Source organism: Amblyomma americanum, chromosome 2 (assembly GCF_052857255.1).
Source record: "Amblyomma americanum isolate KBUSLIRL-KWMA chromosome 2, ASM5285725v1, whole genome shotgun sequence".
Taxonomy (NCBI): Eukaryota; Metazoa; Arthropoda; class Arachnida; order Ixodida; family Ixodidae; genus Amblyomma; species Amblyomma americanum.
Window position 1 is genome coordinate 67,616,382 of NC_135498.1, and position 13,576 is coordinate 67,629,957.

The 13,576-nt window shown below is 45.3% G+C and overlaps 1 protein-coding gene across 2 annotated transcripts; it reads right to left on the bottom strand.

The window, feature by feature from the left end:
* Positions 1 to 207: 207 nt before the first annotated feature.
* LOC144118655 (uncharacterized) lies at positions 208 to 12,929 on the bottom strand. Of its 2 annotated transcripts, none has more exons than XM_077651525.1 (7): positions 12,671 to 12,929; positions 10,661 to 10,740; positions 7,938 to 8,042; positions 5,984 to 6,034; positions 1,175 to 1,237; positions 1,013 to 1,059; positions 208 to 443 (listed from the first exon to the last, which is right to left on the bottom strand). In XM_077651525.1, the coding sequence occupies exons 1-7, from the start codon at positions 12,780 to 12,782 to the stop codon at positions 344 to 346; spliced, it is 558 nt and encodes a 185-aa protein (XP_077507651.1). In that variant the 5' UTR covers positions 12,783 to 12,929; the 3' UTR covers positions 208 to 343. The 2 variants fall into 2 exon arrangements, with proteins under 2 accessions (XP_077507651.1, XP_077507650.1); XM_077651524.1 differs by having other exon boundaries at positions 208 to 452; positions 12,671 to 12,920.
* Between the last annotated feature and the right edge of the window lie 647 nt (positions 12,930 to 13,576).

A 13,576-nucleotide genomic window follows, 5' to 3' on the forward strand; every position in this document is an offset into this window, starting at 1 on the left:
TGTCGTTGTTTGTGAGCGCCTGCATTTATCATCATGAACGTATACCAACTAGCTCAGTTTTCTGCCCTATTGAACCTGTCGTCCTGCACTCACGCTGTTTCATTGCGAATGCGGCCAACATGGTTAAAATACCGGCGCATAACGCATCTGAGCTCGTGCAGAGTACGAAGGTGTGGTGCATTTATCTCCTTAAAATCGACAAACAGCTCGCGCTCCGAATACTTTATTTCACACACTATGCGGACACTCTCACTCTTCGCTGTAGTTTGTGACGTCGTCCAGGGCTACCTTGGCGCTCGCTTGTGTACAGGGCAGTGGTGAATGGGCCAATGTGTATGTCCTGTTACACGGTCTTATTCGAAGCGTGCGCCGCAGCCTCTTCCACGGCGCGTATCGCTCGGGTGCGGTTGTTGGACGCGGAGTGGACACCTTTCCTGAAATACCTGGAATAACTGCGAGAGGGTGAGGCAGTGGGGACCCACAGACAGGCGGCTGAGAGACTGATCCTCGCGAATTGTTATGGACCATGATACCGCGGTGTTTGAGCCTCTGAACGCCTTCGCATTGATTTAGATAGCGAGTGCTTTGCGAAGAAAATTCATCGGCAGGTTTCTCCATGGGAATATCAGGGAGTGCCTGGCCGGCATGCAATTTCAGGACTAACCCTAAGTTCGGGACACGAAAGCAAATGGGGTGTCCCGGAGACATAGGCGCTCATATCAGTTACTGGGTGATTCATTGATGCATTCACTTATTCCTTCACTGAATTCCTTTATTTTGCTTAACTGCTTATTTAAAGTCGAATTAATAAAACTGGCTAGCTGCAGCCAGCAGCATATTATCAGAAAAATAAAGTGTCTAATGTGCATTTTGTGATCTTAATATTTGCCTCCTAACGAATATACGGCTGCATGACGCAGCGCTAATTTTGATCAGACTAGGGAGGTAAAAACTTCGGCATGGCTGTTTAGCAGCTGAAAGAAAAAAAAAATAAGCTCTGGTCACATCCTACCTTTGGCGCGCGTTCTTTTTGTTTGCAGTAAAGCTTCCCTGGCAGGCCTGAAACCAAGTCATATAGATATATTGAAGGATCAAAAAATGTCAAGCGCGTTTGCGATTCATGAGATGTTCTGCTCCAGAGAAAATGCAAGCACCACACTGTGGCAGTTCTTACCTCAATCTTTCCTGCGAATTGAAGGTAGTCTTCAGAGCTTCTTACATTGAATGCATTCAAGAGCTGAAACAAACAAAAAATTAAAAGGTGACAGCCTGTTAGCGAGCGCACAACTGGAGCTTGAAAATCGCCTCGCGTTATTCTTTGTAGCTCATCGAGTTTAAGCGTCACGGGACTGCTAATACAGAAAACGAATTTTCACGCGTTGTGATTAAGTAAGTGCGCCATGACACGCCACCACGAAAAACTTAGCTGGAGTGATGAGGAGAAAGTGGTTTAAGAGAAAGCGAAACGCGGAATTTTATGGTAGACACCTTAACCGCACTGTGAGGGAACGAACGAAGAAAGACTGAAAGAGGGGAGAGATAAAGAATCACCATAGTGGAAAGTTCTGGGTTAGTTTTAATTATCTGGGGTTCCTAAACATGTCCCGAAGTCCACGCGTGTTCCTGCGTTTCACATGGCCGGTATTCGATCTGACGACCTAATGCGCAGTTGCCAAGTTATTTAGCCCCTCCTTTATAAAAATGGTCTTTAGACAGTCTGCAAACTTCATACCTGCTCTATTGCCTTTCTATAGATATTTCTTTTTCTCCATTCATAGTCTATAGACAAAAGTCTACTAAAAGTGTGTGACCATAAATTAATAGATTGTCTATGACTATCTATGTGATTTGTATTGCCTGTAGACAATTCTTAAGGATTTGTCTGTAGACACTCTATAGACTTTATAGACATAAGTCTATGGACAATTTATATACTGTCTAAAGAAATTTTTGTATGGGAGCTGAGCGACCGTGACGGGTCGCAGCTGCGTAGGCAGGAGTCAAGAGTGCGAGTACGCGCGACGGAGCGACAGAGCAAACAGTTAAAGCCCCCTTGCGGACGGCGAGAGCAATTCCTCCGGGAACAGAAACGCCACTCTGAGTCAGCACCGTCAGCTCTCACGCAAAACCTTGGCTCCTTGAAGAGTTGTAGCGCTTCCCTTGCCCGCCTTCGAAGACTGCTCTGGCAGTTAGCGGCAAGCATGATTTCCACTCTGGAGCCAGAGCCACGCATTTAAAGGCTGCGACCAAGACCACGGACAAAATGTCCGTCTTGAGGAGCTTCGAACAAGGACAAATGTGAATTGTGCCGAATTTTTTTTTCAGGCACGCCCGTATCAGGTCCTTCTTCGAGAGCTGCCGGAAACGCCTTCGGCGACGTAGTGGGCAGGAAATAAAACTCTAGCGTTCACCCGCTATGCAGCGAGGATGCTGCCCGTTGGCCCTAAGTGATAAGGCACATATGGGCCTGGGAGAGTGCGCTCTCGATAATGTGCATACCGTGGAAATACGGTACAGGTGGGTCTTGGGTGGTTGCACTTGAACAGTTCACTAATATGAACGTGCCGGCACAACTCCAGTGTGAAGAGCAGAGGAAACGAAGATGCGACAACAAAAACATGCGTGCTGACTTCCAACTTCTCTCACGCAGAGGAGACATTTTCAAACATTCTATATACACCACTGAAAATAGCCTCAGCCTCAGTGCATTTCTGAAAATAGCCCACGAGCTAGACTTTAGTACTTTCAAGGGAACTTAACCCTTTTAACTTCTTTCTGCCCAATTAGTGTACATTAAGAACTGGCAGCTTTTCTCAGAGTGTGCTCTAGCTGGCACTAGTTTCTTCGTTTCAGGTGAGTTTAGCATCCTTGAGATTGCAAACAGGCTGCTTTTTTGAGTCAACCCACGAATGCGGCGAAGAATATTGCAAAAGAGAGTAGGCTTCATAGCACGCCGACTCCACTATTTTCTTGTTGACAGATTTTTTCACCGGTGCTTATGTCTATTTCTTCTTTGTGGATTTTTTGCGTACATCGTCGAAACATAAAACCATTCTACGTACGCTTGCCTTCTCTTGGGATCCAGTTCGTTACTTTTAACGACCATCAGTTATATTGCCTTCAAATTATATGCCCTGCCCAACTCCATTTCTTCCTCTTGATTTCGACTACAATATCATGAACTCGCGTTTGTTTGCTGTCCCACTGTGCCTTCATCCTGTATATTAACGTTACACGTATAATTTCCCTTTCCATCGCTCGAGCGTTGTCCTCCATTTACATTGAACTCGTTTAGCAAAGCAGCAAGTTGGGCGAGTTGGTATTGGCTCACGATTGAACGAACGTTACTGCACGGCAACAGTGAAAATGACTCAGTACGTAAGGAACAAAGTACATGCGCAGACTCACAACGAATTTTATTGGGACAAACAGAAGGAATAATATCCTCGACATGTACCTGCCGCATAGGTGAGTACTGATAAGATACAGCTGCTAAGGACTTTTCTCTTCAAGGTAAACTGCCAGTCATGATCCGAAAGTGCTTGTCAAATGCACTCCACCCCGTTCTTATCCTCCTAGCTATTTCTGCCTTGTGGTTCGGATCTGCGATCACTACGTGCCTTAATTAGATGTATTCCCTTACAACGTCCAACGCTTCGTTACCTAACGTAAACGACTGTTTCCTGCCGAGACTGTTCAGCATTACTTAGTTTTATCTATTCTAGGCCCGCTGCTCTGTTTTCCTTGCCTAGGTAATTGACGATGCATTGCAATACGTCACCTTACTTACTTAGCAAGTTAATGTCATTACCTAATCGCAAGTTACTGAGACATTCTACATTGACTCTTATCCCCATCACTTCCTAATCCAGATCTCTGAATACATCCTCTAACCCGGCGGTGAATAGTACTGGACGATTATGTCTCCCTGCCCGACAACGTTCTTGTATGGAAGTTCAGTACTTCTTATATTGAGAACTATGAATGCTCTCCATCTGCTATAGATATCTTCCAGATTGTTTAGATATGTCACTTCTACACCCTTTTTCCGTAATGCCCGAATGACTGCCAAGGTTTCCACTAAGACAACTGCTTTCCAGTAATCTACGTAAGAGGTTGATTATATAACTTTCATGACTGCCTCTCCACGTCAGATTATTACGATTGAAACACTTTTATGTGCTGTTTATTCTGCAGTTTATTCGTCAGTGCCTCACATCTTGTCTGCATTTGAAATATCTGAACTGTTTGAAATCCTCACTCTTGCCTAAGGCCTGGGAACAAGGCGGGCCGAACATGTAAAATTAATTATTAAGTCGCCCATTAGTACAGTGTACTGCGTTTATACTTTACTCATTCCTGATTACATGTCTGCACAGGAGCTTCCGGCCATCCGATCAAAATGACTGGATGTAGGCCCGTAATGCTTTACCACCTTGTGTTCGTATCTCTCATTGAGCTTAACTGCGGTTGAAAATTCGCAGCCGTGTAAAGCCGCGATTGGAATTGGAGCAGATGAATGAATATTTCTGAAAAAGAATTTTTGTTGTTCTGGACTTATCTGAACTGATGCTGATGGCAATAATAAAGAAAAAGAAGAACGCGGAGGCATTTATACTGCAAGAAAAAAAAACATAGTGCTGACGCCCTCCTTGTTTGCACAAACTCTCTGGAGGGCTCGATCGTTTTTACTCAGATTTCACATCTGGATACATAGATCTTTTGGTGCGTTCGTAGTAAAAGAATGATATCTTTCTGACTATGATGCAGCTTGGGAAAACTTTGGAGTATGAGCTACTTATTGTGGTGGCAGATAAGCCGCAGTGCTTTTCTCGTGCACGCAACCATAAAGTAAAAGTGACTGCTTAAGCCAAAACTACGCCGATATTACAGTATCGTCAGTGACAACATTCTTTGAGTGTTCTCCAGTCGTCCATATGATTTTCGGGCTCGCTGCTTGCAATAATGTTTTTCTTTCGACCGGAAATTTGTTTTCCCAACCAAGCAAACCACTCCGCGCTGTCAGCATTTCCACTTTTTCTTTTGTTGATTATAAACTTGCTTTTACTTTTTTGCTTTTTCCTGGGCACATTGCACTTCATGAAAGCTGCGTTATAGCTTCTAACTCCCGAGAAGATGCAAAGCTGCGCTTGGACGTGTCACTGAATGCATTCATAAAACATTTTACACAACCTTCCATATACGCACTGCGGGGACTCGTTGACTTTGGCATTCGGCTGTTCGGTCACGGGTTCGAATCTCGGTAGTAGCAGCTATATTTTGATGGGAGAAATGTTAAAGGCGCCCGTTGTCTGTGGGATGTCATTGTCATTGTAGGTCAGACAACCTGAGGCGGTAGAAAGTAATCCGTAACACCTCTTTCGACCCACCTCATAGCCGAAGTCCAGCTGCCGGACAATCAACCCTGCACGCTACCAAATTCACTACAAGCATGAAATTTTTTGCTCGGTCCAAGCTCAAGTTCGCATTGAAAATACCATAGTTAGTTTCTTTCTCTGCACTGCATTATTCTCTGCTCTGCTTGCATTGTTTCAAGAATGCACTGCAGAAGCTCTGGTTGAGGCTGGCCCCAGCGAGCCATAAAACATCAAGACGGCGCTCAGATTGAGGAGTTTGCATTGTATCTAGCCATTTTCGCATGATCCTCTTCAACGTACGTACTATAAGCAAGAAATGAAACGCGAACAACACAATTGAGCTATAAACAGCAAAATAACAAGCGCTTAGCCAGAGTAATCACAGTATAGGCTGAAGGTCGAAGGTGAGGAGTGTCTCCTCCTTATGTGGTAATCAACTTCTCTCTCTTGTATATCACCTACAGGAGCTGATATGTTCGTGTTTTCGTGTTGCCACGTCAGTTTTCTCGTTCGCGTTTCATTCATTTCTGGCACAGGCGCAAAAACGGTTGTGCGTGTTTAAATTTCAGAATTTTGGGGTAAAATTGGTTGGCAGGAGCCATTACCTCTTCTTTCTTTTCTTCGTAGGTGTAGACGCAGTCGTAAGCGTCTCTTATCTGTAGAGAAAAGCAGAGAAGACGCAATTTTTTTTTCCGCATAAACGAAAGAAGCGAAGAACACCATCATCAGAAACGCAGACGACTGTCAGCGAGCTGTGAGAGTTATTGGCTGCCGAGTTTCGAGCTGTCCCCTCCAATTATTTTCGTCGTTGCTGCCGCTGTGTAATCGGCGACCTAATCGGGCTGCACCTCGTTTTATTTTATTTTCTTTACGCGCCTTGTGGTGCCGCCTGCTGCGGAGTTTTTCGCAAAATGTCGGAGCTCAATATTTATTTATTTATTTATTTATTTATTTATTTATTTATTTATTTATTTGAGTACCCTAAGGACCCATTAGGGCATTACATAGGGGGGACGAAAAAGTTCAAGCATGAGTGAAATCTGTACAATGTAAATATATGAAGGCATTAGGAACCATAAAAAACATCTAGCAGAAGCAAACAAAGAAAGAAAGAAAGGAAAGAGTAACGAAGTTTATACAATGTTTAGTAGCGTGAAACACACATAAGAACCTAAAATGTGAAGCAAACAATCAGTACCCATCGGAACACGGGTTTAAGGATACAATCAAATAAACATTTAGATAAACAGCCTACACAGATACATATCAGATGAAGCGGAATGAATTTTACACAATGCCAAGCACTTGAAAACACTGTTTAAGTAAATAATCAAGGAAATGTGGTTTGGGACAGGTTGACACACTCTAAAAAGGTTAGCAGTGCTGCATGAAATGATGATGATTCCGTAAGCGAGACAATGTTTGCAGGTAGCGAGTTCCATTCGGCAACAGATAAAACTAGAGGCGAATTTTGATAAGCGTTAGTCCTGGCAAATATAGGTTTTACTTTATGAACATGGTCTGTGCGGGTAGAGGTGTGGGGAGCGGGAAGAATATGGGCTCGGGCGAATGCAGTGTTGCTGTGGTAAAGGCTATGGAAGAACGTCAACCGTGATAATTTCCTGCGCATGTCAAGTGGAGGGAGCTCTGTCGGTATTTTTCTACTGCGAATCAATAAAAATATTGCTTCATCCGGCATGTGTTGCAGGCTTTTTGGTTTTTACAGATTTCATAATGCTGCTCATTTCTAACACGCAGACGCGGCTCACTCAGTGCATTCGTTTTTTACTGAAAGTTCGTTGAAATGCGTATTTTTTGCCTGCTATACGACTGCACTAAGCGTCATTCTCGCGAAGGTCGCGAAGTTACAGCTTTCAATGAACGCCACTCCTCTGTCGGAAAGACTACATGCTGCGCATATATGCTCCGTATGGCACTGCTTTTGTGATGGCCTGTTGAGTTTTCTATTTTTATAGCGCTTATTTTTCTATTTTTAAGTGTTTTTACAAGCATCTAGTTCGTGGTAGGGGCTAGTGATGTTGCAATAGGTGTCAGCGGACCACTTGAAAATATTATTCTTTTATTTTTTCTGTGGATCCAAAGAAATACCTTGAAAGTTGCCAAATTGCTACAGAAGTCTCCAGTTCAGTGTGACTGCCAGGTTCAGGATGCAGCATGACACACATTTAGTGCGCGTTCGCAGGGCTCCGGTGCAAGCGCGACTCGAAAACACGTGCACAAAAATCACGTGCACCACCGGAGGAACCCTCTGTTAGCACTGATGGTTCCCGTACCCTGTAGCACTGTCAGTTTTACTTTCCTGCCACGCCTTAACTTCGTTCCTTCTACCACCCAATAGATCTGACATTGAGCGATTGGACGGAGCCGGACAGCAGAGAATACCAGCTATTCCTGATTCATCAGACCATCACCATTATCATCAGATGTATTTAATTCACGCTTGGATCAAGTTAGTTCCTTCTCCACATCCGCCTCGTTCGCTTAAATGCTACAGCAATTCATTTAATCAAAAGCGTTGGATTCAAATATGGTACTTACTGATTGCGCTGGAGCGCAGCCGTATTCATGTGCCTTGAAGAACACTCTTACCGCCAGGCAGCCAACGGCGAGTATTCTGACCCTCTCAGAGACTCCCTCGGGCAGCTGAAAGCGTGGGGAGAACGTGACGATGATGGAAAGAAGTGCGATTCAGCGGCGAAAGAAAAAAAGAACAAAACAGAACAGTTGTTGGTTTTGAAAATCACTGCGCGGAACATTCTCGAATTTGAGTAAATTGGCTGATTGGCTGACAAGAGGGAAATTCGCTGCAGGCCTTCCTGCCATCAATGTTTCAAGTTTTCGTATTCACAACAGCCGCACAGTCGTTCGTCAGACCACAAGTAAAAAAAAAACATTTCTTATGCTTTTTTGTGTTTCGCGGACTGTTGGTTTCCTTCAAATGTATGCATTAACGAGCTCCTCATATCGCTACCCTTTTCTGCTCAATAGCTTCAGGAGGGCCTCGGTCGTAGCAGCCTTGATGCTATAGGTAGCATAAGAGGGCTTTGCAACAGCTGCCGTTTTCACCGCTCGATCATGCTCCGTATGACATTTGCGGGAATGATACATCCACCGCTCTGGACGCGGGTGGTGTTGGTGAACACTCCCGAGGTTAGGTTACATGGAGGATGAATTGACTCGAAAGTGGAACTTTGGATAGCAGCCGCCATGACTCAGTTGGTAAAGCACCGCGCGCGACGTACTGAGGTAGTGGGTTCGAATGATTAGCGGTGGTGGTTTTAGTGCGAAACCACTTCTATAGCTGCATTCTGTGCGAAAGCCGTGGGACGAGTGAAGCCTCCTGGCAGGGCATGTGACTCAATTAACAGCGGCTGTAAAAACAGGAGAAGAGATTTGGCAATCGGTCTGAAGGTTGGAGATGTGATTATGGCACACCCTGACGTCGTCCATGCCCAAATACGGCATAAACCACCAGAAATTTGACCTTGAAGTGACCTTGACCAAAATCGACGAAAATTGGATGGTGGGTTCCTGAGAGGTAGCATGGAACGTCCCCAACGTGGCACATGCCCAAATATGACAAGAACCACCCGAAATTTGCCCTTGGAATGACATTGGCCGAATTTGACTGCCGTTGAATCTGGGTGTGCTCGAGTGGAAGAGAGGCTTGACGTAGTCTCAAAATGGAATTGGCCCACCTTCAAAAATGGAATTGGTAATGCCCCAAAAATTTCAAATCTGAGTTGACCCACGTTTGAAACCGACCTGGGACCGCCCCAGAATAGGTTTGACCCATCCTCAGGATTTGGCTGGCCCACCGCGCTTTCGCACAATATTTTGTGCTTAGCACTGCTAAACCGCCAGCAATTTTTATTCTACTTTATAATCAATCATGTTTCAGGCATAAAATGATTACGCGACTAATTTACATTTCATAAACAGCACAAGTAAAAAAAGTCCTCTATGACATGCGTTCACTTACTCTTGGCTTGTTTAAAATTTATGTCATAATGAGCCCCTCATTCCCTGCCCTTGTCTACTAAATGCTGGAAGCATGTTTCGCAAACACGCAAATTCTAACTAGTTGTTTACATAGGAGCCATACCAATTTGCTTGCTTAGAAATTTCCTGGCTTTGCTACATGTTGCGCTGGTTAATTTTCCTGCGCAGCAGGAGTTCACCGTAGCCCACATATTTATTTACCCGGCGGCCGTGCATCAGCCTATTGTGCAGAGAATACGCACTACGTTTGTGGGGCTTGTGTGTAAAGAGCTCGCTGCCAGTGGACAGAGGGGAATTTTTGTTCTTCGTCTTCTGGAACGTTCGTGGTCTCCAAATATTTGCTGGTGTCATTAAGGTTCCGTTACGGAAAGCCTTACGCCTCAGGAAAAGGTTTACAGAAAGAGGAACCTGAACTAACATGAGCGCCAACACTGCCGACAACACAAACAGCGTTGAAAACTGCTTTTCCAAAGCGTACTGCGTAAACACAGATTAAGAAATTCTGCCCCTGCACCACTTCTCTTAGTGCCACAATGAAAAGCAGAGGATTCCAGCTTGTTTGAACGCGTGTACAATCAGCGCTTAAGGCCAACCCGTCTGATCGTCTCACCAGAAACAGCCTGGCACTGCGTGACGTTATGAGCAATATTAGTGCCAATTTATTATCAAGTTACTCCAGAGGGAAAAACAAGACAAGTCTAATTTTCACTAAAATTTATAGCACTTCGCCCCTCCTTCTACATAGAAACGCAGTCAGCGCTGAATAAACACCGTTATTTTCTCCTCTCGCCGCAGCGGTGGCTCAGTAGTCATAGCGCTCGGATGCTGAGCCGAAAGACGCGGGTTCGATCCCGGCCGCGGCGGTCGCATATCGACGGAGGCAAAAATGCTAGAGGCCCGTGTACTGTGCGATGTCAGTGCACGCTAAAGAATTCCAGGTGGCCGAAACTACGCGGAGCCCTCCACTACTGTGTCTCTCATAGCCTGAGCTGCTTTGGGACGTTAAACCCCATAAAACGACAAACGAAATTTTCTCTTCTGTCCATCCTATCCAAGGGCCCGAGCAAATAGGTAGCAGCCATACCAAGAAAAAAATTAAGTTCAGCTACACTATTATCTGCCCACGTGTAAGGTAACGAAGCATTGCAATGCTTGGCGATTCCGAATTTAGCTTGGGGCTTTTGTAACACTGCTAAAGCACATATTCTTCCCAGAAAAGTCTGAGCGTGTAAAGGCGCGGCGAATCCGTTGCTACTCACGGGAAGAGCGTTCTGTATCCCCAGGTTGAGCCCTTGATCCCTGAACAGGTTGGCAATGCATTGGCGTACAGCGCTGCTGCCTGCATGGTTGTTATGGGATATTGTGAACAAAGCAAGACACATTTAATTCTACAGAACAGGCTATGCGATACGCTGTGAGCCGGTGAGCGCATCTGAGATTTTGAAGCTTTGAAACAGCTGAGTTGAAACAACTGTGCCCACATGTTTTGATCAATATCACGCAGTTTTGGGCTTGATAATGAAGCGTAATTAAATAATTAGCCGGTTTTTAGGTTTTTTGTAGCGTGAAACGTTAAATAAGCTTTATAAATGCACTCGCTGGGTCTCATGAGGCCTCCCAGTGAAGCGCAGTTATCACGAAGTCTTGCACAAGAACGATCCTTCAGTTTTCGTTTGGTAAAGGCTCCAGAATTCTCAGAGCACAACATAGTGTCAGCTTAAAGATATTTCACCAGTCATAGTGCAATTAAACAAAATAGATGAGTATGCCTCTGGTTAGCAATTTAACTATCAATCCTCGGATTCCAAACCTGACACTACTGAAACAGTGACAAGCTCATTGGTTCGGAGGTGAGGAAGTAAAAGCTTTGTTTTCATAAAGCAGTACAGTTGAACCTCGTTATAACGAAGCTGAAGAAACCCGGCGATTACATCGTTATAGCCGTGGCTTCGTTATCGCCTGTGTTGACATAGCTATCGAAGAAAATCGTCATTCCTTTGTTATATCAGTTATTTCGTTATAACGAGGTTCTAATGTAGTCCTATAACGTCGCCTACGAGAAAAGAAACCTTAAAGCCTTATTTTATGAATTTTCTTACCTTAAATCCTTATTCTATGAATTTTCTTAACCTCAAAGCCTTTCTGGAAAGGTTGTTGCGTGCATCAGCGTGCCTTCAATCATTCTGAGAGTGAAGGCCGGAATAATGTCCAATGCGTTTCTATCAGTGTTCTGTACTTGCAAAAACCTCTGCCGCGGTGGATTAGTTCGGCTACTGAGCCCAAGGTAGCGAGATGGAATCCAGGTCGCGAGGGCCGCATTTCGATGGAGGCGAAATGCAAAAAAAAATAATAATAATTCAGTACTCTGTGTGTGTAGTCAGTAAACTTTAAAGGGTCCCAGGGGGCTGAAATTGGTTGGGAGCCCCCTACTACAACGTCTCGTACAGCCTGCCCAGCTGCTGGAACCAAGACCCATATGCGGCTACCATGTTCATACTTGGCACAAAGGAAACTGGACACGCTTAACATGCAACATGATTGCAGAACACTTGTTCTTCTCTTCGGACGTCTAAGTGGTTTACGATGATCGTAAACTTTTTTCTACGTCTTTTCTGTGCTGCACGCTTTGGAAACCTCCTCGCGCTTTCGTATGAAATTGGGAACAAAAACTTGATTGCGACACCCAAGCTCCGCCTTAAGGGTATGACGTGATATCGTTAACAGATTAATTCCCATATATGCAGAATTGACCACTCTCTACTTTACACTCATAGATCGCTGGGAGTCCTCAAGTTATTCCTGGAGCAGTGGGGGAGCGGTTAAGCGAAGCGCTGGTTCTCCGGCAGGTGGCTGTTTCAAACAGAACCTGCGGTGGGGCTTGTGAGACACAGGTTTCTCTTCCCGAGCAACATCTTGCTACAAATCACTCATTTAACTGTCACCTGCCACTGTAGGCAGTTTTATCACAACCCATTGGGCAGGTTGTGGTCACGTCACAAGGTCACGTGACATAGGTGGCAGGTGGGCCACCTGTTTTGTCGTTCACAACGCCGCCGCCGCCGACGATGACACCGGATTTTCTGCAGAAAGGAAGCCTTAACACTACGGCGTAAAAATTAGTCCAGATCGCTGAGGAACAACTTCAGTCTATGATGTCATGCAAACAAAGTGCCACTGTTTCTGACCATATGTGCATGCAAAGCCAGTACGGGACGCGGCCAGTTAATTCAACCTTGAGCTGACGCAAGATCAGCTGCCGCGCCGCTCACCTTGCATATAAACACACGAGAGTTTCTCTTCCATACTCTCTTCAGCACCAGTGCTGTGCACCAGAGTGGCTCCGAGGAGCACCAGAGCTGAACACATCGCGCTAGCTGCCATGGCACGGCGTAGGCCTTCCAGTTGCTCGAGCTTCTTGACCAACACTCAACGCCAGTTGCGGACTGAGACTTGGAACCGTCTAGCGGGGCCCCTTAACAGCTCAACAAGAAGACTCCCGAAGAACCAGCTCGCCAATATGCGTCAATCGCGACGCTAACACAACCGCTTGGTATAGAGAGTGTAGCCAGCCTTGCTCAGAACTCTCAGACAAAGAGCTCAAAGAGACGTTACAGAGCGGGCATGAAAAGAGAGGTTTCAGCTTCAAGAACTCCTTTCATTTGTTTTTATTTTTGAGACCACATAGTTTGCGCGGTCGTAACCGTATTCATCGCATTCTTCGTTAATGACCATGGCTACGCGCAAAAGGCCACGCCGTTAAGGCACCCCAGGCCGTAACCGTTAGCGCGAAATGGCTTCTCGCGTTGTTCCAAAAGCAGTCGGGCCAAAATGCGCTTCTCTTTCCTCGCCCGGTGTCAGTGCTTCGCCACGTGCGCGAACGGCCAGTGAAATTCTCAACCACAACAACGCGTTCTCGAAGGCCATTTAGCGCAGCCCATTTTATTTCTGCGTTGCCTCCTTCGAAGCCATTCAGCCATGCAAGATGGACGAAGCAAAACCAGCTGCATAGGCCAAACGACCGTGCCGTCCATGCCGGCCGAAACACCTTCAAGGACAGAATGGATTTTGAAAGGCGAGGCTATTGAATAAAATCTTCAAGAAAATGACGAAGATATTGTCTGAAATGTTGGCACTCACAATTCTCAGTTCTATTTGCAGGTAAGTCTAAAAATTAA

What these genes read in the sequence shown, in the direction of transcription:
- LOC144118655 (XM_077651524.1), bottom strand. Translation starts at nt 12,782, where the DNA reads ATGGCAGCTAGCGCGATGTGTTCAGCTCTGGTGCTCCTCGGAGCCACT. An exon ending in GCTGCGCTCCAGCGCAATCA is followed by an intron (nt 6,035 to 7,937) that starts GTAAGTACCATA and finishes TTTTCTCTACAG; the next exon opens with ATAAGAGACGCTTACGACTG. An exon ending in ACGAAGAAAAGAAAGAAGAG is followed by an intron (nt 1,238 to 5,983) that starts GTAATGGCTCCT and finishes TGTTTGTTTCAG; the next exon opens with CTCTTGAATGCATTCAATGT.